General features: G+C 42.8%; 1 protein-coding gene across 1 annotated transcript in view; it reads left to right on the forward strand.

Annotated features, from left to right (window-relative positions):
* The window catches only part of unc45b (unc-45 myosin chaperone B), a 76,056-nt gene that overhangs the window by 47,932 nt on the left and 2,015 nt on the right, over positions 1-26,109 (forward strand). Inside the window, exons 12-19 of the mRNA XM_063049088.1 lie at positions 3,667-3,808; positions 7,407-7,547; positions 8,535-8,662; positions 10,029-10,095; positions 14,691-14,804; positions 19,701-19,816; positions 22,602-22,719; positions 25,260-25,415. Coding sequence (XP_062905158.1) covers positions 3,667-3,808; positions 7,407-7,547; positions 8,535-8,662; positions 10,029-10,095; positions 14,691-14,804; positions 19,701-19,816; positions 22,602-22,719; positions 25,260-25,415 — 982 coding nt within the window. The remainder of the gene's footprint in view (positions 1-3,666; positions 3,809-7,406; positions 7,548-8,534; positions 8,663-10,028; positions 10,096-14,690; positions 14,805-19,700; positions 19,817-22,601; positions 22,720-25,259; positions 25,416-26,109) is intronic.

Below are 26,109 nucleotides of genomic sequence, written 5' to 3' on the forward strand. Positions count from 1 at the left end.
AATAGATATATAGTTAAGACAAGTCACTGCACAGGTGTAAGTGATGTAGAAGGTAGGTATGTTGAACATGAGAACAAGAACAAATTACAGATGCTGCTTACAAACAAAAGCTGAAACCAAACTTCAGATGGTGGTAATGAACCAAAAACTCAGCCCAAGAGGTAAATTCGTTAGGACCTGCTTCAATGAGAAGAAAGAAGTGCAGATGCTTAGAAGGAATCTGAGCTGCTATAGACACATCCACCAAAAGGGCAGCACTTAAATTCAGGAATAATTTAGAGAGCAGATTAGGGGTGTTCTGGGACTTTGGAGGATAGTAGAGCCAGAAGCATTTGAGGAGGAAGGGTTGAAGACCTGAAGGTCTTGAAAGTAAGGATGAGAGCTTTAAATTTGAAGTTTTGCAAAAACTGGATGAGGAAAATATACAGTATTTCCATATCTTACCTTCCCAGGCTTTTTTTTTTACTAACTCCAGAAGTTCAGAATATATTGGGCTCTAAATATCAACTTACTTATTAGTAGTAAGGGCTGGAAATACCGTAATAAATATGGCTGGAAAGGAAGGGGGAAGCCAGAGTAAGCAGAGGGTAAAGAAAGAAAGCTGGCAGGTGATAGGTGAAGCCAGGTGATGTGGAAATTGGGTGGGTGGGGGAGGGGGACCAAGGTGAGAAGCTGAGAGGTGATAAGCGGAAAAAGACTGAAGAAGAAGGAGGTTGATAAGAGAGGAGAGTGGACCATGGGAGAATGGGAAGGAGGAGAGGCACCGGAGAGAGGTGATGGGTAGGTGAGGAGAAGAGGAGGGGGTAAGATGGGAGCCAGTATTGGGAATGGGAGAAGAGAAAAAAGGGAGGGGGTGAGAAATTACAATAAGTTAGAGAAATCAATGTTCATGTCATTAGTTTGGAGGCTACCCAGAAGGAATATGAGGTGTTGCTCCTCCAATCTGAGAGTGGCCTCGTTGTGGCAGTAGAGGAGGCCATGTCAAAATGAGAATGGAAAATAGAATTAAAATGGGTGGCCACAAGAACATGGAGTCATAGAGTACTACAACACAGAAACAGGTCCTTTGACCCATCTAGTCTGTGCCAAAATAGGAATAGCGTTTTTACAAATTGAAGATTGTAAATCCTGCCTGTTGTGGCAGATGGAGCAAAGGTGCTTAACAAAGCAGTCCCCCAATCTATGTCAGGTCTCACCAATGTAGAGTAGGCCGCACTACAAGCACCAGATACAATAGGTGACCTCTACAGACTTGCAGGTGGAAAGACTGTTTGGGGTCCTGAATGGTAGAGAGTGAGGAAGTGAAGAGGCAGCAGTAGCACTTGACCCGCTTGCAGGGATCTATGGGATGGGAGTCACATAGAAAACGATCCCTGTGAAAAGTGGAGAGTGGAGGGGAGGGAAAGATGTGTTTAGGGGTAGGATCCTGTTGAAGAAGGTGGATATTACAGAGAATGATTGGATGGATGTGGAGGCTCATTGGATGGTAGGTAAGGACAATGGGAACTCTATCCCTGTTATAGTGGAGGGATGATGGGGTGAGGGCGAATGTCCTGCAAGTGGAGGAGGTGGAGTTAAGGCCAGTATTGATGGTAGCAGATGGGAAACTCTATTCTTTGAAGAAGGAGGACATGTCAGATGTTCTGGAATAGGAAGCCTCATCCTGAGAACAGATGCAGTGGAGACCGAGGAACTGAGTCAAGTGAATAGCAGCTTTACAAGTGAAAATTGTAGATTTTATATTGGTAAGGGAGCTTTGTAAACATAGCCTGGGGTTTTTGAAAGATCACTTTATTTTTTATATTAAGTTTCTTGCAACTAAAGCTTTTGCCTTTTCAATGATTGTCCAAATATTTTACCAGAAGAAAAATGTATGTGTAGCATATATTAGGGCCGTAAAGATAAAGAAGATTTTTTTAGTTTAATATCTATATCTTAATATAATTCTGATAAGGTACAGGATGAAGTTTGAATAGATATCAGTTCTTCAGGATAATTTAATGTGCTTGAGTCAGGTTAGACTCATCCATGTGTCAGAAGGCTGGGGAGGGTGGATGGGAGGGGGCTAGTCAAGCTCCCGCAAAGAAGGAATACAGAGTTAGAGGTGTTGTCCTTCAGGTGGAATTTTACACTGAGATTCCATCAGCTCCCTGTCTTCTGCCCAAAAAATAATTATCCACTCAAAAAATGACTTGGTCATTATCTCACTGAGGTTGTGGAACCTTTACTAAGGCAGTAAACACACTTAGTTCTTTGTAAATTGCTTTTGGGATATCCTGAGTAAGGCAATCTGAATAATTCTGCCATTTAGCGTAGGTCTCTAAACCTGATAACTACAACAGTAACTCCCTTTCATGGAGATTAATGGCTGATTTTCCACTGACTGTCATAATGATATGGCATGAAAACAGGTCCTTCAGCCCACTGAGCCTGCACTGACTATCAACCATCCATTTTTACATTATCTCTCCCCCACCTCATTCTATTCTTCCTCTCCTGCTCCCAGATTCTTCCTTTTATCTATAGGTGAATAGGTGCATTTAGTGTCAGGGAAATGTATACAATATACATCCTGTAATTCTTTTTCTTCGCAGACATCCACAGAAACAGAGGAGTGTTCCAAAGAATGAATGACAGTTAAAACATTCGAACCCAAAGCCCCCCACCCCAGCTCCCCCTCCCACACACGTAGCAGCAAGGCAACGACCCCCGCACCAGCAAAAGAGCAACAACACCCTCCACCGAGCACTCAAGTGTGTAGCAAAGCATCAATAAAGACACAGACTTGCCGTACCCCTAAAACTGCTCATTCACCTGATAATCTGACATACCACATGCTCTCACTCTCTCTAATGAGGGAAAAAGGTGTGTCCCTGTTTCACAGTGAGAGGGGAGTCATAACAAACAATTCGCTGATTTATAATGTTAGAAGTCTGTTGTGTCGCTTTTTCCGAGCTCTGTGCCCAGAGAGGTGCAGCTGTCCGGATACATAACTCCTGGCAGCTAACCCGCTGCTCCTGATGTTCTGTGTTCTCCTGTGAATCGTCAGTCAGATGCACCAGCCTAGGATCTGCAAGTCCCCAGGGCCGTGAACTCCTGGAACCCTGAAAGTGCACTCACCTTCCAGGTCACGTGCTTGGAATATCAAAAAGCGGCCCGTCATGAGGCCCTGAGAGTGGGTCCCATTCCCACAAAGAACCGAAGTCAGAGTGTAACTCTGGGTCAGGATCTTCAGGCGAACCCCCCCACACCCTCAAATGGAAAAAAAAAGAGAAATCAAAGATAGAAATAAAGGTGTTTCCAAAGACGCAAGCAAAGGAGTCGCTGTTTAGTGTTATCTTAACTTCCCCCCACCTTCCTGTTGACACACTAGGGGTAAATTAAAGTCCCAAATAATCCTTCCTACCTGCACATTCTTTCAGATGTGAGATGAGCCCAGGGCACCGGTGAGGGGAGAATGTGAATGCCCCACACAGATAGCATTGGAGGTCAGGACTGGGCCCAGGATAATGGCATCATGAGGCAGCGGCTTTATAAGCTGTGCCACTGTGCTTCCTGACTGGATTGGATGTCCCGATATCTGTTAACAAGCCAAGCTAAATACACCAAATTACTGTGAATGGAATGCAATGTTGAGCCAAGTAAACAAACTGAACATGTTTTTAGGTGGTTATGCAACCAGGACATCGACACCCGCACAAGAAAGTGGGCAATTGAGGGCATGGCATACCTGACTTTGGACGCTGACGTGAAAGACGACTTCGTCCAGGACGAGCCAGCAATGCAGGCAATGTTTGCTTTATCAAAGGTACGTGGTCTCAATGGGCCCCAGTTCCATGTATTACAGAGAGCTACACTCCCTCCAAAGAGCATAAAAATACATTCTTCAATTAGTAAATGAAAATAGAAAATACAGGAATTCTCAGCAGGACTGTCAGCATCCATGAGGAGAGAAATAAAGTTCTCATAAAAGGTAACAAATCTGAAATGCTGACTCTATTTTTTTTCTCTTTCTCCATGGATACTCACTGACTTCCAGCCTATTCTTAGTATTTTCTGCTTTTATTTCAGATTTTCAGCATCTGTATCATATTGATTTTAGAACATGGAACAGTACAGTCCCTTTAAAGACAAGCTTGCCATAGAGGGAGTACGAAGAAGGTTCACCAGATTGATTCCTGGGATGGCAGGACTTTCATATGATGAAAGACTGGATCGACTAGGCTTATACTCGTTGGAATTTAGAAGATTGAGGGGGATCTGATTGAAACGTATAAAATCCTAAAGAGATTGGACAGGCTAGATGCAGGAAGATTGTTCCCGATGTTGGGGAAGTCCAGAATGAGGGGTCACAGTTTGAGGATAAAGGGGAAGCCTTTTAGGACCGAGATTAGGAAAAACTTCTTCACACAGAGAGTGGTGAATCTGTGGAATTCTCTGCCACAGGAAACAGTTGAGGCCAGTTCATTGGCTATATTTGAGAGGGAGTTAGATATGGCCCCTGTGGCTAAAGGGATCAGGGGGTATGGGGGGAAGGCTGGTACAGGGTTCTGAGTTGGATGATCAGCTATGATCATACTGAATGGCGGTGCAGGCTCGAAGGGCTGAATGGCCTACTCCTGCACCTATTTTCTATGTTTCTATGTTTCTATGTTTAACCCATGATATGACAATCTTTTAACTTACTCCAAGATGAATTTAAACCTTTCCTCCCACATAGTCCTCAATTTTTCTTTCGTTCATGTGCCTATCCAAGAGAATCTTAAATGTTCCAAATTTATCTACCTCTATCACCAACCCCGGAAGCATGTTCCACACACTCACCACTCTCTGTGTAAAAATTCTTACCCGTGACATCCCACCTACACTACCCTCCAATCACCTTAAAATCATGCCCCCTTGTATTAGTCATATCCTCTCTGGAAAAAGAAGGCACCGGCTGTCCACGCTATCTATGCCTCTTATCACCTTGTACATCTCTATCGAGTCACCTCCCATCCTCCTTTACACCTAAGGAAAAAGCCATCGCTTGCTCAACATTTCCTCATAAGTTGTAGAGTTGCTGGCGTGGGGTGGCTCGAAGGGCTGGAGGGGCCCCCTCCGCTAAATAAATATAATTCGCTGTATCACTAAATAAAATAAAATAAATAAAATAAGACATGCTTTCTAATGCAGCATCCTGGTGACTCTCCTCTGCACCCTCTCTAAAGCTTCCACATCCTTCCAATAACGATGTGGCCAGATCTGACCACAATACTCCATGTGTGGTCTAACCAGAGTTTTATAGTGCTGCAACATTATCTTGTGGCTCTTGAACTCAATCCCTCGACTAATAAAGGCCAACACATCATATACATTCTTAACCACCCTATCAACTTGCATATCAATTTTGAGGGATCCATGGGCTTGGCCCCCAGGATCCCCCTGTTCCTCCACACTGCTCAGAATCCTGCCATTAACCTAGTACTCCATCTTCAAATTTGACCTTCTAAGTGTATCTACCATTTCACACTTTTCTAGATTGAACTCCACCTGCCACTTCACAGCCCAGCTCTGCATTCTATCAATGTCCTGTTGTAACCATCCACAACACCATCAACCTTTGTGTCATCTGCAAACTTACTAACTCATCCTTTCACATCCACATCCAAATTATTAATAGAAATCATAACGAGCAGGGGTCCCTGTACTGATCCCTGCAGAACACTACTGGTCACAGACTGCAGGCAGAATTCCGTTTATCTATTACCACTTTCTGCCTTCTGTGGGCAAGTCAATTCTGAATCCAAACAGCCAAATATCCCTGGGTCCCATTCCTCCAGACTTTTGGAATGAGCCTACCATGGGAACTTTCTTGTAAACCTTACTAAGATCTACATGCACTGCATCCACTGCTCTATCTTCATCAATTTTTGACACTTCCTCAAAGAATTTAGTCAGGCTTATGAGCCATTACCTGTCCCTCACAAAACCATACTGACTATCCCTGATGCAAAATGGTCTTGGCATGAAATGTCAATTTTTCACTCTTTTCCATAGATGCTGCCTGACCTGCTGAGTTCCTCCTGCATTTTGTGTGTGTTGCTTTGCATTTTCAGCATCTGCAGACTTTCTTGCCTTTGTGATCCCTAATCAAGCTATGCTTCAAAGTTCAAAAGTTCAAATTACACTTATTATCAAAGTATGTATGCAGCTTCCAACAGACAGCCATGAAACAAAGAACACGATGGAACCCATTCAAAGAAAAGCATCAAACCCAACCCCCACACAAAAAAAAACAAATTGTGCACATGGCAAAAAAATGAGCAAAGCACACAGAAATGAAAGCCTGAAGCCTCACAGAACCCTTTCGAAGACAGCAAAGCACCAGATCACTCAATCAGCCTGAAAACACACCACCGAAATGTAGATCACAGGCTCCAACAGTAGCGGATTCACATTTGAAAGAACAAGTGCTCAAAAATCCTGTCTCTAAGAATCCTCTCCAATGATTTGCCCACCACTGATGTAAGACTGACTGGTGTATAATTCCCAAAATTATCCCTATTACATTTCTTGAAAAAAGGAATAACATTTGCCACTCTACAGTGTTTGGGAACTACATCTGTCACCAGTAAGGGCACAAGGATCATCGCAAAATGTGCAGCAATCTCTTCCCTCGCTTTCCATAGTATCCTGTTACATATTCCATTTGGCCTCGGGAGCTTATCTATCCTAATGTTTTTCAAAAGCTACACATCTGCTTTCTTAACGTTGACATGCTCCAGCATATTAGTCTGTTCTATGCTGTCCACACATTCATCACATACTTTCTTAAACCATCTGCTCCTGTCCCTGTAAAGGTCAGGGAGTGTGCTCACTGCTGACAATGATCTTCTAGTCATCTGCTGAACAACCAAATCTGAACAACTGACAAATAATTATCACGTTGACATGGAATTCAGTATTCTTTGAATTTGGTTAAAAATGGGAACTGAATAAGTAATTAAATTTTTCATACTAGTTCATCATGTCCAAGTTAAAATTTATTGTCATGGTCATATATATACAGGATATGAATGTCATGGAAATTAACCCTGCAGCAGCAGAAGCAACACAGTATATTACTGTAAACAAAAATTAACATGAAATAACATAAATTATACTTTACTTTCAGGACAACTAAACAAAAAAACATACTAGTGCTAGTGCAAGTTGAGAGGGAGGGACAGAGAGAGAAATATGAAATATAGTCTGAGTTAGTGTTAATTAGTTACGATTGATTAGTGTTGGTGATGCTGTCACTTCCGATCGTTAATGAAATTCCATCATAATTAAACTGTTTTTGTGTTCTTCTTCACGTGGAAGTATGGAGACTTGAAGTGGGATGGCACCTTTTCTTAATATTATTTCTTCCTCCCTCTTAGTCCACTGACAAGACGATCCTTTATGCTGTGGGATCAGTCCTAGTAAACTGCACGAACAGCTATGATGTAAAAGAAAAGATACCCGAGCTGGTTGAGTTGGCAAAGTTGTCAAAGCAACATGTGCCTGAAGATCATCCAAAGGTAAAAATATATTCTCGCATTTCCATAGCACCTTTCACGTCTTCAAGGTGATCCAAATTGCTTTAAAACACTACTTTATAGAGGATTTTTTTTGAATCAGAAAGCTTTCCAAGATGTTTTGTGAGAGAGACATCAATTGAGAGAGGCTACATATATAAATATTAACACAGAAAATAAAAGGCTTAGTCAGACAAGCAGGTTTTAAGGACTTTAAAAAAAAGAGATGGAGAGAGAGGGAAGTTTAGGAAAGGAATTGCAGTATTTAAGGGGTTAACAGATGAAGGCGGGATCACTAGCGGTGGAGCAATTAAAATCAGGGGGGTCCGTAATTTTGAAGATTTTGGAGAAACCTATAGTGAGAGGGCAAGACTATGGACAGATCTGGAAAAACACCAGGTGACAATATGAAAAATTGAAGTGTTCCATTCTTGATAGAGGGAATGGTTAAGTAGGTAATTTTAAGTGGCAATCAAATGCATTTCCACAGACAGTAATGAGATACTGGAGGAGAAACGTCTGCTTCGTTACCCATTTGCAGTTAATAGACCAGGTTTTGACAATGAACTACAATCCAAATCTATTAATTTTTGTGTACATTTTTGTCAATGACCAAGAATCAAATTCTAAGCCAGTCTGGCTTTTGTGATTTAGCTGAAGATTAAATACAGGCCAGGATATGTGGAAGGACTCTTCAAATCATGGACATGGGATTTGTTAGATTGAACTGAGAAGACCACACAGACCCTGCTTTAGCATCTCGGCTAAAAGCCCCAATAGGCTAGCAGTGCTGAGTTTTAGGCTGAAATACGACTCTTGACTTCCTTAAAAGAATATGAGAGAGAGATGGAATTGCGCATGGAGGTCGGGTGAATTTGAGGCATGGATCAGACAAGCAAGGAGCAGTGTTTTGTGTTGAATGAAGCCATTAAGGAGAATGTTAGATGATTATGGCTGTAAAACGATTACCACTCTTGCTGTTGCACACAGGATAAAAAAGATTTTGTGATCCAGAGGGTGAAGCGTTTGATCAAAGCTGGTGTTGTCTCCACCCTTGCTGTCATGCTGAAGGCAGACAGTGAAATCTTGACAGACCAGACCAAAGAGCTCATGGCACGGTGAGATATATCTTATGTTTGGCTTAAGGAGAACTGCATTCAAAATGTCCTCCGGCGTGGCTAAATGAGCTTCAGTTTAATCTCTCTCTGGATGTATTGGAGAGCTGGTCATGTAGGTGTCAGGCTAAACAACGTGCTCTAAAGCTGTAGTTGAGGCACAGCATTCTGACACAGAGATAGATCATTATCGGCAACACTGAAGTGCTATAAAACACTGGTTCTCAATGTGCTGTATGCAGTCTGAGGGTATTCATGTTCATTTAATACACAGAGAGTGAGGTGTGTGTGTGTGTCATGTGACACATTTGGAGTTGCACATGCAACCCACTGAGAGAAGTTGGCTGAGAAAAGCTATTAATACAGTACAACAAAATTCAAATAGCATTCCCTACGCTGACTAAAATATTCTCTTCCCTATGTCTTCCAATTGTTAAATTCCTTTTGCAACATTAGAATGTGCTAAAATACTGGTTAGGAGATAAATATTTGCCAGGGTAAAGGTTGGTGGGGGGGCAGTTTCTACATAGTACCAAAGTGATCTTTACTTTGCCTATCTGAATTCAGTGGGGGAGATGGTACTGTGACTGAATTAGTGTCCAGTAACACAGATGCCTGCAACCAAAGTCTCAATCTCGTAGTGTGAAATTGAATAAGGAGTCATTATCAATAAAGACCACAAAATTACTTGATTATTGTAAAGCCAATCTAGTTCACTAATATCCTTCAACCATAAGCCAGTCTGGCCTAGAGATGATTCCAGATCAATGGCCAATAGGGATAGTCAATATAAGATTTGACTTGACTGTGAAGTTCAAATCCCAGAAAAATGAATACATTTGAAATCAGATTCTTGCATTAATTGGCAGCTCCCACAGTGCACCTTGTGTTGTCCACCTGGATTCTGTGATTAATAGCAGTGCTGTTGCAAAGTAAACGTCAGCAAGGAATGGCATCTTTATAGAATGAAAGAGAGGAATAGGCCATTCGACCCACTGAGTTTGAACTGATCACCAACCACTTACTTACACCAGCCCTACATTAATCCCATCTTTCATTCTCCCCTCATCCTTGTCAATTCCACAGAGATTCTACCACCCACCTTCTCACTAAGTACAATTTACAGTGGCCAATTAACCTAGCAACCAGCTTTGGGTGGAAATTGGAGCACCAGGAAGAAACCTATGCAGATAGTGTGCGAACTCCACATAGAGATTACCCGAGACCAGGACTGAACCTGGGCCTTTTGTTCAGCGAGGCAATGGTTTAGCTAACTGTGCTTTGTGAATGGCATTTTTAGTTCTTAGAAAGCATGTGTGTCATATATTTTTAATATACAACTAAATCCCCTTTTCCTCTTGACATTTAGAGTGTTCCTTGCTTTGGTTGAGGATGTCAGAGATCGTGGCAAAGTTGTGGCACAAGGTGGTGGAAAGGTATTTATACAGAATAACATAGAGCATGCAGTACAGAAGAATTGTATTCTGATTTGTGCCATTGTCTGTGCTAAATATAAACTTCCTCCCCCTCCTCTTCATATCACCCTAGTCTGCCCACTTCTTTTTCCATCTGGCCTCCACTTCAGCGTATCTTTCCTAGTTATTTCAGCCTCTCTGTGAAAGTGGGTTCCACATTTTTGTGGTCTTTGTGCAAATGGTTCTCCCGAATGCTCTTTCAGATTTATTAGTGCTTGATTCAAAAGTGGTGGGACCTAGTTTGGTTTCCTTCCCAAACAGAAACAGCTTCTCTGCATCTCTCCCACAACACTTTCACAATCTTCTTCATCTTTCAAATGCCGCCCCTTAGCAGTTGAGTTGAAGATGTTACTCTGCTTTTATCCTCTCCTGTTAATAACATTCCCTTCATTTGGTACCATTGGCTAATGTGCATTTACTGATGTGATGTTATGGTATTGCATGGCTGTGATATAATTCTCTGGGGTCATGAAGAATAGATATCAACAATAATGAGTGGTGACCGTAATAAATGCTTGTGACCACCTCAGTGAGTGGAGAAAGAGAAAGAACTCAAGGTGTATATCTATGACACCAAATAAATATCCTTTACTAATCAATTCAGTGATAACTAGAATATATGTTGATACTTCTTTTTAGTAGAGTCTTCTATTGACTGCTCACTCAATAGATATTTTTATCCTGGGAGCATTAATAAATAATAAACAGTTTCTGACATTTTAGTTTGTATATGAGTGTCAATATCCATGGAGTAGGAGGATGATCCTGGCCTTATTTGTCCATGGTGGCTGTTGAAGAACTATTTGATCCAGTGCCATTTTTCAGTTTATGGGTTTCGGCATACCAAGTGCACACCAAAGCTAATTTTACATGTGAACAGTGAGGATTATTAAGGTCTTGATTATTAAGTACTCTTAACATCAGTTTCCAGACTCCCTCCAACTCCCAACTATCATCCATCCTGGCTTTTGGTCACTTTAGTCAAAAGACTTTATTCTTTACATTGTCTGGGTCCTGTATGATTTTATGCAATACTGTGCAAAAGTCTTAGCTACAGATATATAGCTAGGGTGCCTAGCACATTTGCACAATGCTGTAGTAACTTTATGTTTGCACTGTACTCTACTGCCGCCACAAAAAAAAACAAATTTCATGACATAGTTGAGTGATGGTAAACCTGATTCTGATATGGGTCTCTTTTGTGGACTGAGAGTTGTAAGGAAGCAGGGAAGGGAATTATGGTTGTGAATTCCTACACTGTGTCACTCATTGTAACCTCCTCTAAGCTATAACTTTCATAGTTATCTGAACTCTTCCATTTCTGGTCTCTGAGCCACCTCCATTCCTAATAGCTCCATCTTTGGTAGCTGTGCCTTCAGCGGTCAAAGCTTGAGAATTCTTTCCCTACACCTTTACCCCACTGATTTGTCCTTTGCCCTCCCAATCCTAATATCCCTCTCAGAGCTTCTGTACTAAGCTGTGTTTGATAAATGATCTGTGATGATTGTCTTTGATGTTAAGGGAAAGCAAGTTGTACGAGTTTGTAAATGCTGATGGTAACAATCAAATAGAAAGTTGTCGTGTTATATTGAACGCAAACAACAGGAATTCTGCAGATGCTGGAAATTCAAGCAACATACATCAAAGTTGCTGGTGAACGCAGCAGGCCAGGCAGCATCTGTAGGAAGAGGCGCAGTCGACGTTTCAGGCCGAGACCCTTCGTCAGGACTAACTGAAGGAAGAGTGAGTAAGGGATTTGAAAGCTGGAGGGGGAGGGGGAGATGCAAAATGATAGGAGAAGACAGGAGGGGGAGGGATGGAGCCGAGAGCTGGACAGGTGATAGGCAGAAGGGGATACGAGAGGATCATGGGACAGGAGGTCCGGGAAGAAAGACGGGGGGGGGGGTGACCCAGAGGATGGGCAAGAGGTATATTCAGAGGGACAGAGGGAGAAAAAGGAGAGTGAGAGAAAGAATGTGTGCATTAAAAAGAGTAACAGATGGGGTACGAGGGGGAGGTAGGGCCTAGCGGAAGTTAGAGAAGTCAATGTTCATGCCATCAGGTTGGAGGCTACCCAGACGGAATATAAGGTGTTGTTCCTCCAACCTGAGTGTGGCTTCATCTTTACAGTAGAGGAGGCCGTGGATAGACATGTCAGAATGGGAATGGGATGTGGAATTAAAATGTGTGGCCACTGGGAGATCCTGCTTTCTCTGGCGGACAGAGCGTAGATGTTCAGCAAAGCGGTCTCCCAGTCTGCGTCGGGTCTCACCAATATATAAAAGGCCACATCGGGAGCACCGGACGCAGTATATCACCCCAGTTGACTCACAGGTGAAGTGATGCCTCACCTGGAAGGACTGTTTGGGGCCCTGAATGGTGGTAAGGGAGGAAGTGTGAGGGCATGTGTAGCACTTGTTCCGCTTACACGGATAAGTGCCAGGAGGGAGATCAGTGGGGAGGGATGGGGGGGACGAATGGACAAGGGAGTTGCGTAGGGAGCGATCCCTGCGGAATGCAGAGAGAGGCGGGGAGTATCACCCCTTGTTCAATCCCTTCCGACCTATGTTCGTGACACTTCTCACGCTCTTAAACTTTTCGATGATTTTAAGTTCCCTGGCCCCCACCGCTTTATTTTCACCTTGGATGTCCAGTCCCTATATACTTCCATCCCCCATCAGGAAGGTCTCAAAGCTCTACGCTTCTTTTTGGATTCCAGACCTAATCAGTTCCCCTCTACCACCACTCTGCTCCGTCTAGCAGAATTAGTCCTTACTCTTAATAATTTCTCCTTTTGCTCCTCCCATTTCCTCCAAACTAAAGGTGTAGCTATGGGCACCCGTATGGGTCCTAGCTATGCCTGCCTTTTTGTTGGGTTTGTGGAACAATCTATGTTCCGTGCCTATTCTGGTATCTGTCCCCCACTTTTCCTTCGCTACATCGACGACTGCATTGGCGCTGCTTCCTGCACGCATGCAGAACTCGTTAACTTTATTAACTTTGCCTCCAACTTTCACCCTGCCCTCAAGTTTACCTGGTCCATTTCTGACACCTCCCTCCCCTTTCTAGATCTTTCTGTCTCTGTCTCTGGAGACAGCTTATCCACTGATGTCTGCTATAAGCCTACTGACTCTCACAACTATCTGGACTATTCCTCTTCTCACCCTGTCTCTTGCAAAAACGCCATCCCCTTCTCGCAATTCCTCCGTCTCCGCCGCATCTGCTCTCAGGATGAGGCTTTTCATTCTAGGACGAGGGAGATGTCTTCATTTTTTAAAGAAAGGGGCTTCCCTTCCTCCACTATCAACTCTGCTCTTAAACGCATCTCCCCCATTTCACGTACATCTGCTCTCACTCCATCCTCCCACCACCCCACTAGGAATAGGGTTCCCCTGGTCCTCACCTACCACCCCACCAGCCTCCGGGTCCAACATATTATTCTCCGTAACTTCCGCCACCTCCAACGGGATCCCACCACTAAGCATATCTTTCCCTCCCCGCCTCTCTCTGCATTCCGCAGGGATCGCTCCCTACACAACTCCCTTGTCCATTCGTCCCCCCCATCCCTCCCCACTGATCTCCCTCCTGGCACTTATCCGTGTAAGCGGAACAAGTGCTACACATGCCCTTACACTTCCTCCCTTACCACCATTCAGGGCCCCAAACAGTCCTTCCAGGTGAGGCATCACTTCACCTGTGAGTCGACTGGGGTGATATACTGCGTCCGGTGCTCCCGATGTGGCCTTTTATATATTGGTGAGACCCGACGCAGACTGGGAGACCGCTTTGCTGAACATCTACGCTCTGTCCGCCAGAGAAAGCAGGATCTCCCAGTGGCCACACATTTTAATTCCACATCCCATTCCCATTCTGACATGTCTATCCACGGCCTCCTCTACTGTAAAGATGAAGCCACACTCAGGTTGGAGGAACAACACCTTATATTCCGTCTGGGTAGCCTCCAACCTGATGGCATGAACATTGACTTCTCTAACTTCCGCTAGGCCCCACCTCCCCCTCGTACCCCATCTGTTACTCTTTTTAATGCACACATTCTTTCTCTCACTCTCCTTTTTCTCCCTCTGTCCCTCTGAATATACCTCTTGCCCATCCTCTGGGTCACCCCCCCCCCCGTCTTTCTTCCCGGACCTCCTGTCCCATGATCCTCTCGTATCCCCTTCTGCCTATCACCTGTCCAGCTCTCGGCTCCATCCCTCCCCCTCCTGTCTTCTCCTATCATTTTGCATCTCCCCCTCCCCCTCCAGCTTTCAAATCCCTTACTCACTCTTCCTTCAGTTAGTCCTGACGAAGGGTCTCGGCCTGAAACGTCGACTGCGCCTCTTCCTACAGATGCTGCCTGGCCTGCTGCGTTCACCAGCAACTTTGATGTATGTTCCGTGTTATATTGAGTTTGTTGAGCAGAATATTTCAATAAAAGAGAGGGGTTTTAGAGTCAGATAACAAGTTCTTACACAGAAACTTGTGATTTTCGATATTAAGCTCTGCATTCTGATGAAGTCTTCCTTGTCCTCTCTATCTTTTATTTTCATTTTCAGTCGTTGTTACCACTTGCCCTCCATGGTACTGACATTGGCAAAATCAAGGCATCCCATGCTCTTGCTAAGATCACTGCCATTTCCGACCCTGAAATAGCCTTCCCTGGTGAAAGGGTAAGTGAAAATCTATCAGGCAACTGGAAGTGACTGAATGGAAAAGAAACAGACATTCAGTAAAAGAGTTGTTTTAGTAACAGAGAGAGACGGGGGGGGGGGCTCACTTTACAAGCATTGTGGCTACTTTCTAACCAAATCTGCTGTGCCTCCATCAGTGTCATGTATGTCTGAGTTACAAGTTTATGGATCTCACTTGAGTCACAAATCTGGTGCTATACTGTCAGAAATGCTGTCTTTCAAATGAAATATTAAACCAAGTCCTCACTGGACTAAGGATTCAATGATTCTTTTACAAGGACGAGTGGCAGTGTCGTTCATAAAGCCTGACTCAATATATCAGCCTCAAAGAACAGATTTTGGTTATTATAAGAGAACTGTTCATGGGAATATATTGTAGACAAATTATCTGTCCCACTTCCTACAGGAGGGACAATGTCTCCAATGGCTATTAAATGCATTTGCAGCAAACTAGAAGGTCATGATCAGTGCCTTATAGCTGAAAATCCACCTTTCTTTCAACATAACTTGAAAGCTAATGCAGATATGAACTTGAATCACAGATCTCAGCACTTTTCTAAACATACAGTATATGAACATTGTTAAGTTATCTTGGGAGGTTTTACTACCTCTACTACACATTATACAAATGCAAGTTATTGTTATCCCCTTTCAGTCATGTTGGAAATAGAATGAGTCATTCAAAAAGTCAAATAATGTACTAATGATTTTGATTGATAGAGCGCTGCAGTTCAAATTGGTTTCCCTGAGAGAAATTTGCAAAACTTGTCCACATTTCCCCACAGTGCTGTTAAGTTCAATCATTGCATGATATTCAGAATTGTTTTCATAAATACAAGAGATTCTGCAGAGCAGCACACACCCAAAATGCTGGACGAACTCAGTAAGTTGTGCAGCACCTATGGAGGTAAATAAACAGTCAATGCTTTGGGCCGAGATCACTCATCAGAACTGGAAAGAAAGGGGGAAGAAGCCAAAATAAGAAGGGTGGGAGGAGGGGAAGGGGTACAAACTGGTTGGTGATAGGTGAAGGGGAAGATTGGTGAGTGGGGCGGGGGAATAAAGTAAGAAGCTGGATGGGGATAGGTGGAAGAGATGAAGGGCTTAAGGAGAGGGAAAGGACCATGGACCATGGGAGAAAGGGAAAATGGACTGGCAATGTATCTGGTGCTCCTCGTGCGGCCTTCTCCACATCAGTGAGAACTGACGAAGATTGGAGGACTACTTTGTTGAGCACCTTTGCTCCAACCTTCACAAAAGGTGGGATTTCCTGATAGCCACCCCCTTCAATTCGGCTTCCCATTCCCATTCCAACATGTCAGTCCATGGCCTCCTCTACTGCCACAATGAGGCCACACTCAGGTCAAAGGAGTAACACCTCATATTGAGTCTGGGTTGACTCCAAACTGATGGCATGAACATTTATTTCTCAACTTCCAGTAATTTCTCCCCCCTCCTCCTTCTTTCTTCTTTTCATTCCCCATTCTGGTTCCCCCCTCACCCCTTCACTCCTCTTCACCTGCCCATCACTTCTCTCTGGAGCCCTCCTTCCCTCTCTTCCATGGTCCACTGTCCTCTGCGATCAGATTCCCTCTTCTTTAGCCCTTTACCTCTTCCATCTATCACCTCCCAGCTTCTCACTTCATTTCTCCTCCCCCACCTTCCCCCTCACTGGTCTCACTTATCACTAGCCAGCTCGTACTCCTTCCACTCCCCACCCCCAACCTTCTTATTCTGTCATCCACCTCCGTTCCTTCCAGTCTTGACTCAAAATTTATTATCCTCCATAGATGCTGCTTGATATGCTGAGTTCCTCCAGCATTATGTATGTGTTATTCAGGACCACTTGTTTGTCATTGCCTTTGTCATCAAAATATGTTTCCCAAGATCACTCAAAGCTCTGAATTCATTCAACAGTGAATCAATGGGACCCAGCCATGCCTTAGTCAAAAAGCTGTGGTCTGACCTACTTCAGAGCCTTGAGTACTCGGCCTAGGCTGACAACTCAATGCAGCAGTGAGAGGGTGCCGAGTTCAGAAGGATGTTGTTATCTGATGACCAACCAATCTTCTGTTGGTCCTCCAAAGTAAAATAACCCTTGTGTAATGTTCAATGAAAGCGGAGAGGATATTCTCAGTATCCAATATTTATTACTCAATCAGCCACCAGCCTCAAATATGATCCAATTTCCTGCTCGTAATTTTAGTAAGTCTCTCCCAAATGCTGGAAACTAGTCAGTCAATCAAATGACAACAAAGGTACTTTATTAAAATAAACACTTGAAATGAGGGACAACATTCTTCTTTCTGTGTCTCTCTCCCCAGACTGACAGACGTCTGACATACTGCACATTCTGGCATGATTCAGCAGTGCGATAGAACTCAATAATAAAATTATTAAAGGCATACCAACCAGTTCTGCTAATGTTGCACTTAATATCCTGTTACTGTTCGTAGAATATTGCTGAATGTAAATGGGCTTCTGTTTGTCCAACATTAGAACAGTGACTACATTCTTTTATAGCACTTTGGGACATCCTGACTCCATGAAAGGCAGTGTAAAATCCTTTTTATATGGCAAGATAGAATACCATTGCCAGAGAAAATGCATTTAATATGTCACCAATGACCCTTCATCAGAAGCCTAGTACAGACAATTTAACCTTCATCATTTGGAACTGATCTGCCATTATTCAGAGCAATTTGCTTCCAAACCTCAGAGTATGTTTAATAAGCTGTAGATTTCTGAGAAGCCAAGTTTTCAACCTCATAAATAAGCCAGGCTAGAGTTGGAATGAGTTCAATATAGAATATTCTGGAAGGCAGTCTGCCAAGATATTGGGATATGTTTAAAGAAGGGGGACTACAATGCCATATAATTTGATTTCTAAATTCACCCTCCAGTGGCTGCACCAACCTGACTCATATTCGATCCAGAGCGATGTTCATCTTCCAATTCCATTGCTCACCTTCACTTTAAGGAAGTAACAACCTGGGACAGTTCAAGCAAATGTTTGCTTCTGGTTAAGGTTCCATGCAGCAGCATGGCTGAAACTACTTCCTCTGATGAACCAGCACATGTCAGACACATGATAAATTTACCTAGGCCCTCAGGAGATCCTGTCATCCCCTAATCTCTAACAGCTAGAAAAACATGGGTGGAAGGTGCATGGAAGAATCACTGCCTGCATGCTCCCTTCAATTCATGCACTGACCTGACCTGAAAGAAGTTGGCAATTCTTCATCATTGTTAGGTCTATATCCTGCAAATTTCTCTCCTAATGTCACTGTGGGAGTTCATTTAATAGAAGAACTACAGCGCTTCAAGTTTGTGTCTCTTTTGTTTCTCCCTCTCTCTTGTCCCTTTCTCTCTCTTTCTCATTCTCTCTGCCCCCATCTGTCTATTTGACTGTCTCATTATCTTCTTCCTATGTATCCATCTTTCTGTCTCTTCATCTCCCACTTGTTCCATCTGCCCACCATCATTCCATTATCTTATTCCACATCACCTTCCTTACTTACTGGATTCTAGATTTGCAGGCCTTTGTTGTATCATGATGCAGGTGTCTTGACCCAACATGTTAACTGTTCCTCTGTCTGACTCAATAAGGTCATCCAATAGATGTTCTTTGCTTGAGATCAAGGGTTCCCAACTTGGGGTCCACAGACCCTTTGCTTAATGTTATTGGTTCATGGCATAAAAAAGGTTGGGAAACACGGCTCTGGATTATTCTAGCTGCAGCTTTTTTCACTCTCTCTGCTTGCCTCACTTTTTCTGTTCTCTCTCTCTATCTCTCTATTTCACTTGCTCTTTCTTTCCCTTTCTATTTGCTGTCCATGGTTGGGCCTGAAGAAGAGAGAAGGGACTGAAACTATTCTTTTTGCAGTTTGTACTGGATGTGAGATTGTAACAACACAAAAAAAACTTATTTGGCTCCTTGATTGTCAGGGTCAAGGCAAGTGTCATAACTTCATTATCCCAGCTGATGGTTGGTCAAACGTATAGACAATAACTCTATCTAGGTAGATTGGAGCAATCACTGTGGACTCTGTCATTACTGCTATTAAGTGACTGATTTTGTGGTATTCTCCTTTCACCCACCAAAATATTGGATGGCTTTCTCTGTTTAATTTAGAGAAAAAAAGCCATCTTGAGCCAAAGTAAAAATTTCCAAACTTGGCTCATTCTAATAACTTGTTACTGACCTGGTGACGATGTCCTGCCCATTGAGGGCGGTGGGTAAGTGGGTCATTGGATAATGATCACTACCAATGTTGGGGGAGGGGGAATAAAGGTGGGATTTTGCAACATTAAGATAATTTAGTAGTAATGATAGTGGTGAAGCTATTGTGCCTACAATAGCCACAGTATGAATTAGACAGCACATTCCACTCACTATGTACATATGTGAGGTTAAAGATGGAAGTCAGTCAGTTGTTGATTATGTTTTTCTCCATTGCTCTCTGGGCTTCAGATCAGCATCATTTCACAGGGAGACTTCATAAGTTCTTTTCTCCCATGGTAGAGATATCTTAAAGCAGAGTTTTAAGATAAATTATATGAGTTTCTGTGCTATACAACTCTCCTTGCATTAAGTGACTTTATTCTAAAAGCCTTCTCAAAATGTTGATTTATTTGAGTAGCCTAATCACATTTATTTTTAGTGTCTTTGGAATCTTTTCTGTTGTGCATGTTTCTCTCCCTGACAAACAGTACAGCACAAAAGTCAGTGGCTCCATTTCTGTGCTCATTCTTTGAAAGAGTTGTCCATGAAAATGAGTCATTTAAAAGCAGTCACTTGGTCATATGTATTCTTGTCATCTTCTTTGCTGACCTGTTTTATAGAGCCTGATCTCTTCTCTGCCTCCCCTTCAGATCTATGAAGTGGTGAGGCCACTGGTCAGCCTTCTGAACTCCGAGCGGGATGGCCTGCAGAACTATGAGGCTTTGATGGGACTCACAAACCTTGCGGCAAAAAATGAGAAGCTGAGGCAAGTTGCTTACCTTTGCAAAGCCAAATCTCTGCTTCTGTCGATGTTTGTTTATGTTGTTCTACCAGAATTATGCATCTTAGAGAGTTCCTCGTTACACCTGCACTGCCCTTTTGAATGATACCACCAATATTCTCCAACTTTCTTCTCATCTGACTCCAAATTCCAGAAATTTCTTTCCAAATTTCAAATAATTATGCAATTTTCTATAAATCTGTTTCCACTTTTTTTTCAGGCAATGCAGACAGGATAAAAACAACTCTGATAAATATGTATCCTTGTTTCCCATTGCTTCTTGTGCTAAGTAACAACTCTTGATCTCCAGCTATTGATTTTTCTGCCATGTTTTTCCCCATTTCCTCTGACGAAACCCTTCATAATTTCAGACCAATACTAATGAATCTTCCACTAACCTTGTTTGCTGTTAAGGAGAACATTCCCAGCCTCCCTACATTACCAAAACACTTATTAATTTTTGATGCAAAGTTGTCCAATTCCCAAACCAATGTACCATCCTTCATCATTTCTGCTAGTTCCAAAGGGATCCCACTGCCGGTCCTGTCTTCCCTTGTCCTCCAATTACTGTTTTGCACAGTGACCACTCTCTTTGTCACTGCTTTGTCCACTCATTCCACCCCACCCATCCATTCCTTTCCCCTGCCCCATGGGAAGGGAAAGACATATCTGTCTATTCACCTTCTCCCTCACTATTATCCTGGGACCTCAACAACCCTTCCAGGAGAGGTAGAGGTTCAGCGGCATTTTTCCAACCTAGTCTTCCCCATTTGATGTTGGTGACGTGGTTGGTTAGCACCTATGATCTACGCAAGCCTTCTCCTGTTCCTTTGCATCTCAGTCCATCATCAGATCTGCTATTACTTTTTCGCTCATGTATTTATCCAGTTTCCCCTTTAATTCAGCTTATCTATTCATCACAGCCACTTGCTGTGGGAAGGAAGTTCATATTCCTATCATAAGCTGAATAACAAACACAAGACAATCTACAGATGCTGGAAAGCCAAGGCAAAGCACACAAAATGCTGGAGGAACTCAGCAGGTTAGGCAACATCTATGGAAATGAATAAACAGTCCATGTTTCAGGCCAAGACCCTCCATAAGTCTGAATAAGGAAGTTTTACTGAATTCACTATTGTAATTATCAGTGATTATCTTGTATTAATAGCTAATTTTGGCTGCTGCATCAAATGGAAATGTTAATGTCTTTCCATGAAAGACTTCCATAATTTTAAAAACTTTTTTTCAATTCACCCCACAGTCTTCTCTTTTCTAGAGTACAGACCTTGAAGACCTTGCTGAAGGTTACAACCATCCAGCTTCAAAGTGGCTGGAAATGCAAAGTATTCATTATCTCCATCTTTTTTTGTGTAGCCGTGAGACCGCTACTCAAATCTAGATCAGACCTTTTTCTAACGATGTACTAATGAAACAAACCACAAAAGGGTGTTTTTAAATGACATTCTTGTTTAAAATCTAAAGGACTCGCGTGGCTTTAAAAGCAATGTTTATTTGCATTTGAGAGAACTTATTATTATGGTTAATTATGAATGAATGGTTCACTGAGCTTTGACAGGTGAACAGCATCTCCCGATGATTTTATCACTAAGTCAACAGCTTGCTCTCCATATTGTACTGCCCTGGCTTGCGTATCAATTGCATTGACACCTGTAGTTGGCCCTGACCAATGGAAGACCTCTTATCACGAGCAATAAGATTATAAGACCACAAGACATAGGAGCAGAATTATGCCATTTGGCCTATGGAGTCTGCTCCAACATTAACCTGTCAAGCTCGGCCTTAAATACCACCAATGACTTGGACTCCACAGCTGCCTGTGGTAATAGATTCCACAAGTTCACCACCTGCTGGCTAAAGAAATTTCTCCACATCTCGGTTTTAAATGGACACCCCTCTATCCTGAGGCTGTGCCTTGTCCTAGACTACCCCACCATGGGAAACATCCTTTCCACATCTACTAGAACTAGGGGACATAGCTTCAAGTTCTGGGGAGTGGATTTAGGACAGAGATGAGGAGGAACTGCTTTTCCCAGAAAATAGTGCATCTATGGAATTTTCTGCCCAATAAAGCAGTGGAGGCTACCCCAGTAAATATATTTAAGACAAGGTTGGATGGATTTTTGCATAGATGGGGAATTAAAGGTTTTGGGAAAAGGCAGGTAGGTGGAGATGAGTCCACGGTCAGATCAGGTAGGTTTCAATGAGACCGCCGCCCCCCCCCCCCACACATTCTTCTAAATTCCAGCGAGTACAGATGTTCTATCAAATGTTCTTCATATGAGATATACAGCTTGGTTTCATTGGGTCATTTGCTGATAGCCAAAAGGGAAAGATAATATCAGGAAGACATTTTCATTCTCTGAAAATAAAAAACTGTAGCTGCTGGAACTCTGAGATAACAACAATGCTGGGATCGCTTAGCAGGTCAGGCAGCATCTGGTGAAACAGTAACAGACTTAAAGACCCTTAGTGTTTCTAGTTGAATTAGTTTGAATTCCATTCCTGTTGAAAGCAACTTGAAGATATGCTGGACTTTGTACAATTTGAGGGAACAGAAATTCAGCTGGAAATCTGAAATAAAAAGCAGAAAGGCACCCAGCTCTAAAGAAAGAACTAAATTGGAGAACTTGTTTCTGTTTGCTGACACTAAGCGCGTGCCAGTGTTTCACTCATCACCATATTCGTTGAGTGTGGTCGATCTTGAGATCACAAAATACTATTTAGAATCTGCCTTTCATTCTGTTTTTAGGCAAAAGATAATCAAAGAGCAAGCTCTCCCTGAGATTGAGTGTTATATGTATGAGGAACATGATCAAATTCGACAAGCAGCCACTGAGTGTATGTGCAACATGGCCATTTGCAAAGAAGTAAGTGTGACTTGGTATAGTTTAATCATTTGTTATCTGCAGGAATGTGAGAATGCTTTTCATTCCATCTGTTAACTAATTTTGATATTGAAGCATAAATGAAAGGGGATGAACTTTTTATTGCCTTCATTCTCCAGATTCTGGCTCAGCGACAGGCCAGTGTCATCCATCCCGATATAACTGTAGCCAGGATTTTCAGCATTTGCTGTTTTTTTTCCAGATTTACAGTGTTTGCAGATTGGCTGTGTTATTGATTGAATAGTGTGAGTCATGTACGACATGAGAAGGAGGAGCACAGTATAGGCCACACCAGGCATCAAGACTGCGCTGACATTTATAAGATCTTGGCTGATTCTTGTCTTCAGCTCCACCATCTTGCCTATTCTGGACATCCCTTAAATCCACTAATTCCTAAAACTTTACCAGTCTCCGCCTTGAATAACAAGGAGCTGCAACTTTCTAGGCTTGAGAACTATTCAAAAGTTCAAAGGTTCAATTATTATCAAAGTATATAACTCTGAAATTCTTCAATTATCTGGGTAGTCATGAAACCAAGAAATAAAAGAAAGGCAACATAATCATCAGCCTCCAAATCCCATCTCCCCACAAAAAAAAGGAACAAACGCAACAGGTACATCAACCCCCAAAACCCTCTTTCCGCGCAAAAACCGAGCAAAGTGGATCAGACAGATTGATGCCCAATCCCTTCTTTTGCACAAAAACTGAGCAAAATGGATCAGGCACATCGACCCCCAAATCCTTCCTCCCACACGAAAAACAAAGAAAATAGATCAGGCACACTGACCCCCAAATGCCCCTGAAAAAACACAGAATATAAAAACTATAAGATTGAGAAAAAAGAGTCCATAGGCCAAGTCCACATTCAAAATGCAGGCAAAAACCTGGGCAGCACTCTCAGGGTGTAGCAGCGGCAGGCTCTCCCCTCTCTGGTACAGAGCAACCAATCAAAAGACAAGTAGCTGGCGCTCACCTTCTGCACTTGCTTTGAGGCTTCAGTTTCCCTCGTTGCTTTAATTGGCAAATAATGGAAGCTATAATCAATGAAATGGAGCCAAACTTTGGCTTTCAGCCCATCCTGCAGCCTGCCGTCTACAAGGTTTGTACATACTGTCTCTGCCTCCAGGAAATCCGCTCGGAGACTGCAGAGGATGAAGCATCCAAACAATCTCCAAACAGCAAATGTAAAAGACATAAAAGAAGTGAAAAAGATGATTTCATGATCTATCCAGAAGATGTCGACCAAAGGAGTGTTGTTCGCAGATGCCATCTTGACTGTGACAGAGAGTTGTAATTTCTCTTTAAATTATAAATTAGTTTACTATGGATGTACAGTGAAAAATTCATTTTGCATGCCATACATACTGATTACTAATTATATTGAGATAGTAGAAGGGAAAAACAATAACAGAATGCAGAAATAGGATACAGTTACAGAGAAAGTGCAGTGCAGGTGGTCAATAAGCTGGAAGGTGATGGTGCAGTAGATTGTGAGGTCAAAAGTCCATCTTATTATACATGAGGTACCTTCAATAGTCTATAACAGCAGGATGGAAGCTGTCCTTGAGCCTGGTGGTACATTTTCTTAGGCGTTTTCATCTTCTGCCTGATGGGAAGAGGGTAAAAAGTGAATGTCCAGTTTGGGAGGGTTCTTTGTTTATGCTGGGCCCGTTACAGAAGCTGTGAGAAGTGTAGACAGAGTTCATGGAGGAGAGGCTGGCTTTAATAAGATGCTGAGCTGTGTTCACACTCTCTGGACTTTCTTGTGGTCTCAAGCAAAGTAGTTGTTACACCTAACCATGATGCATCCATAAAAACTGGTGAGGTTCAATGGGGATGTACTGTATTTCTTTGGCCTCTTCAGGAAAGAAACCCTCATTCCTGTAAGGGCAGCTCTATCCTTATCCTACATCCCTTGATTCTAGACTCCTCTGCCTGAGGAAACAGCCCCTCAACATTTATCCCATTGATCCCAACCAGAACCTTGAACAAAGCAACGATCAGTCATTCATGGAGGTGGCACTTGTAAAGAGTCATAGAGTCAGCTCAGAGATAAGCCCTTCAGCTCACCTTGTCCAGGCTGACCGTTGTACTTACCCATACTGATCCAATTTACCTGCATTTGGTGATTCAAGCTAAAATGTTGCCATTAGCTGGCTGAGATAGGGGGAAATTTTTATCACTCAGGTACCTGAATTGATGTTTTTTAAATGTTATGAGAGGACCTTCCTCCACCACAAGCACATTCCAGATCCCAAAAACTCTCCATGTGGAAAAGTTCTCCCTTAGATCTCCTTTAAACCTCCTAACTCTCCCCTTCAACATATGGTGTCACATTTTAGATACTCCCACCATGGATAAAAGGTTCTTACTGCCTGCCTGATCTATAGCACTCATATTTTGATATACCTCTGTCAGCCATTCTCTCCTTCAAAGCAGGAAATATTTTGGTGCATCTTCTCTGTATGCTCTCCAGCACAGTCTTATCCTTCCTGCAATGAACCTTGGTTTTATTTCTGAAGGTCCAGCAGCGCTATACTGTTGAGGGGAATGACAGACTGAAGCTACTGATACTACTGTGTGGTGAAGACGATGTGAAGCTCCAGCGAGCAGCGAGTGGAGCTCTTGCCACCCTCACAGCCAAATGCAAGGAACTCTGCCACAAACTAACAACAGTCGTGAGTTGACTCGTCTCATAACTTTGCATGATTTGCCAATCTTAGAGGGCATGAGAGAATGAAGAGTCTTTATCTCGCACCTTCCACCACTCAATGTGCTCTTGCGGTACTGGGTACATCTGACGTCACCGCTGTAATGTAAAGGAACACGAAGCGTGAAGACAACTAGTCTATTCCACTGATAGTCATACAAGATCCTGCAGATAGCGTTCATACAGAAGTGGAATCCCTTCTGTGACCTGAGCTCATTAGTTATCCTTGACTAACATTATTATGGTAGACCATTCACTCTAGCTGTTTGTGGGAACTTTCTCTGCATAAATTAGATGGTGTGTTTCCTACATTTATAATGCCCGACTTCCAAAAGTCCATGGGGCATCTTAAAATGAATGAAGGTAGAATGTATAATCATTCAGTCATTCGTTATAGAATGATGTGTGCTGTCACCTGTGCCAGTGAAAGACATCAAACCCTACTCTTAATAACGTGCACCATCTGCCAGCCCTGACACTGCTCCCTATGCCATTCTCCTCCAGTGCCTCTTCCCTGTTGGTTATCTAGGTGGGAATCACTCACACCTCTATTCTAGTCTACTCAGTGGCTTCCCTCTCTGTGATGCTGCCCTCGTTCCTTCTGTTTTTTATCTATGTACCAGCCCCTGCACCCAGAAACATAACATCAAGTTCAGGTGAAT

The sequence above is a fragment of the Mobula hypostoma genome, chromosome 5, assembly GCF_963921235.1.
Source record: "Mobula hypostoma chromosome 5, sMobHyp1.1, whole genome shotgun sequence".
In the NCBI taxonomy this organism is placed as follows: Eukaryota; Metazoa; Chordata; class Chondrichthyes; order Myliobatiformes; family Myliobatidae; genus Mobula; species Mobula hypostoma.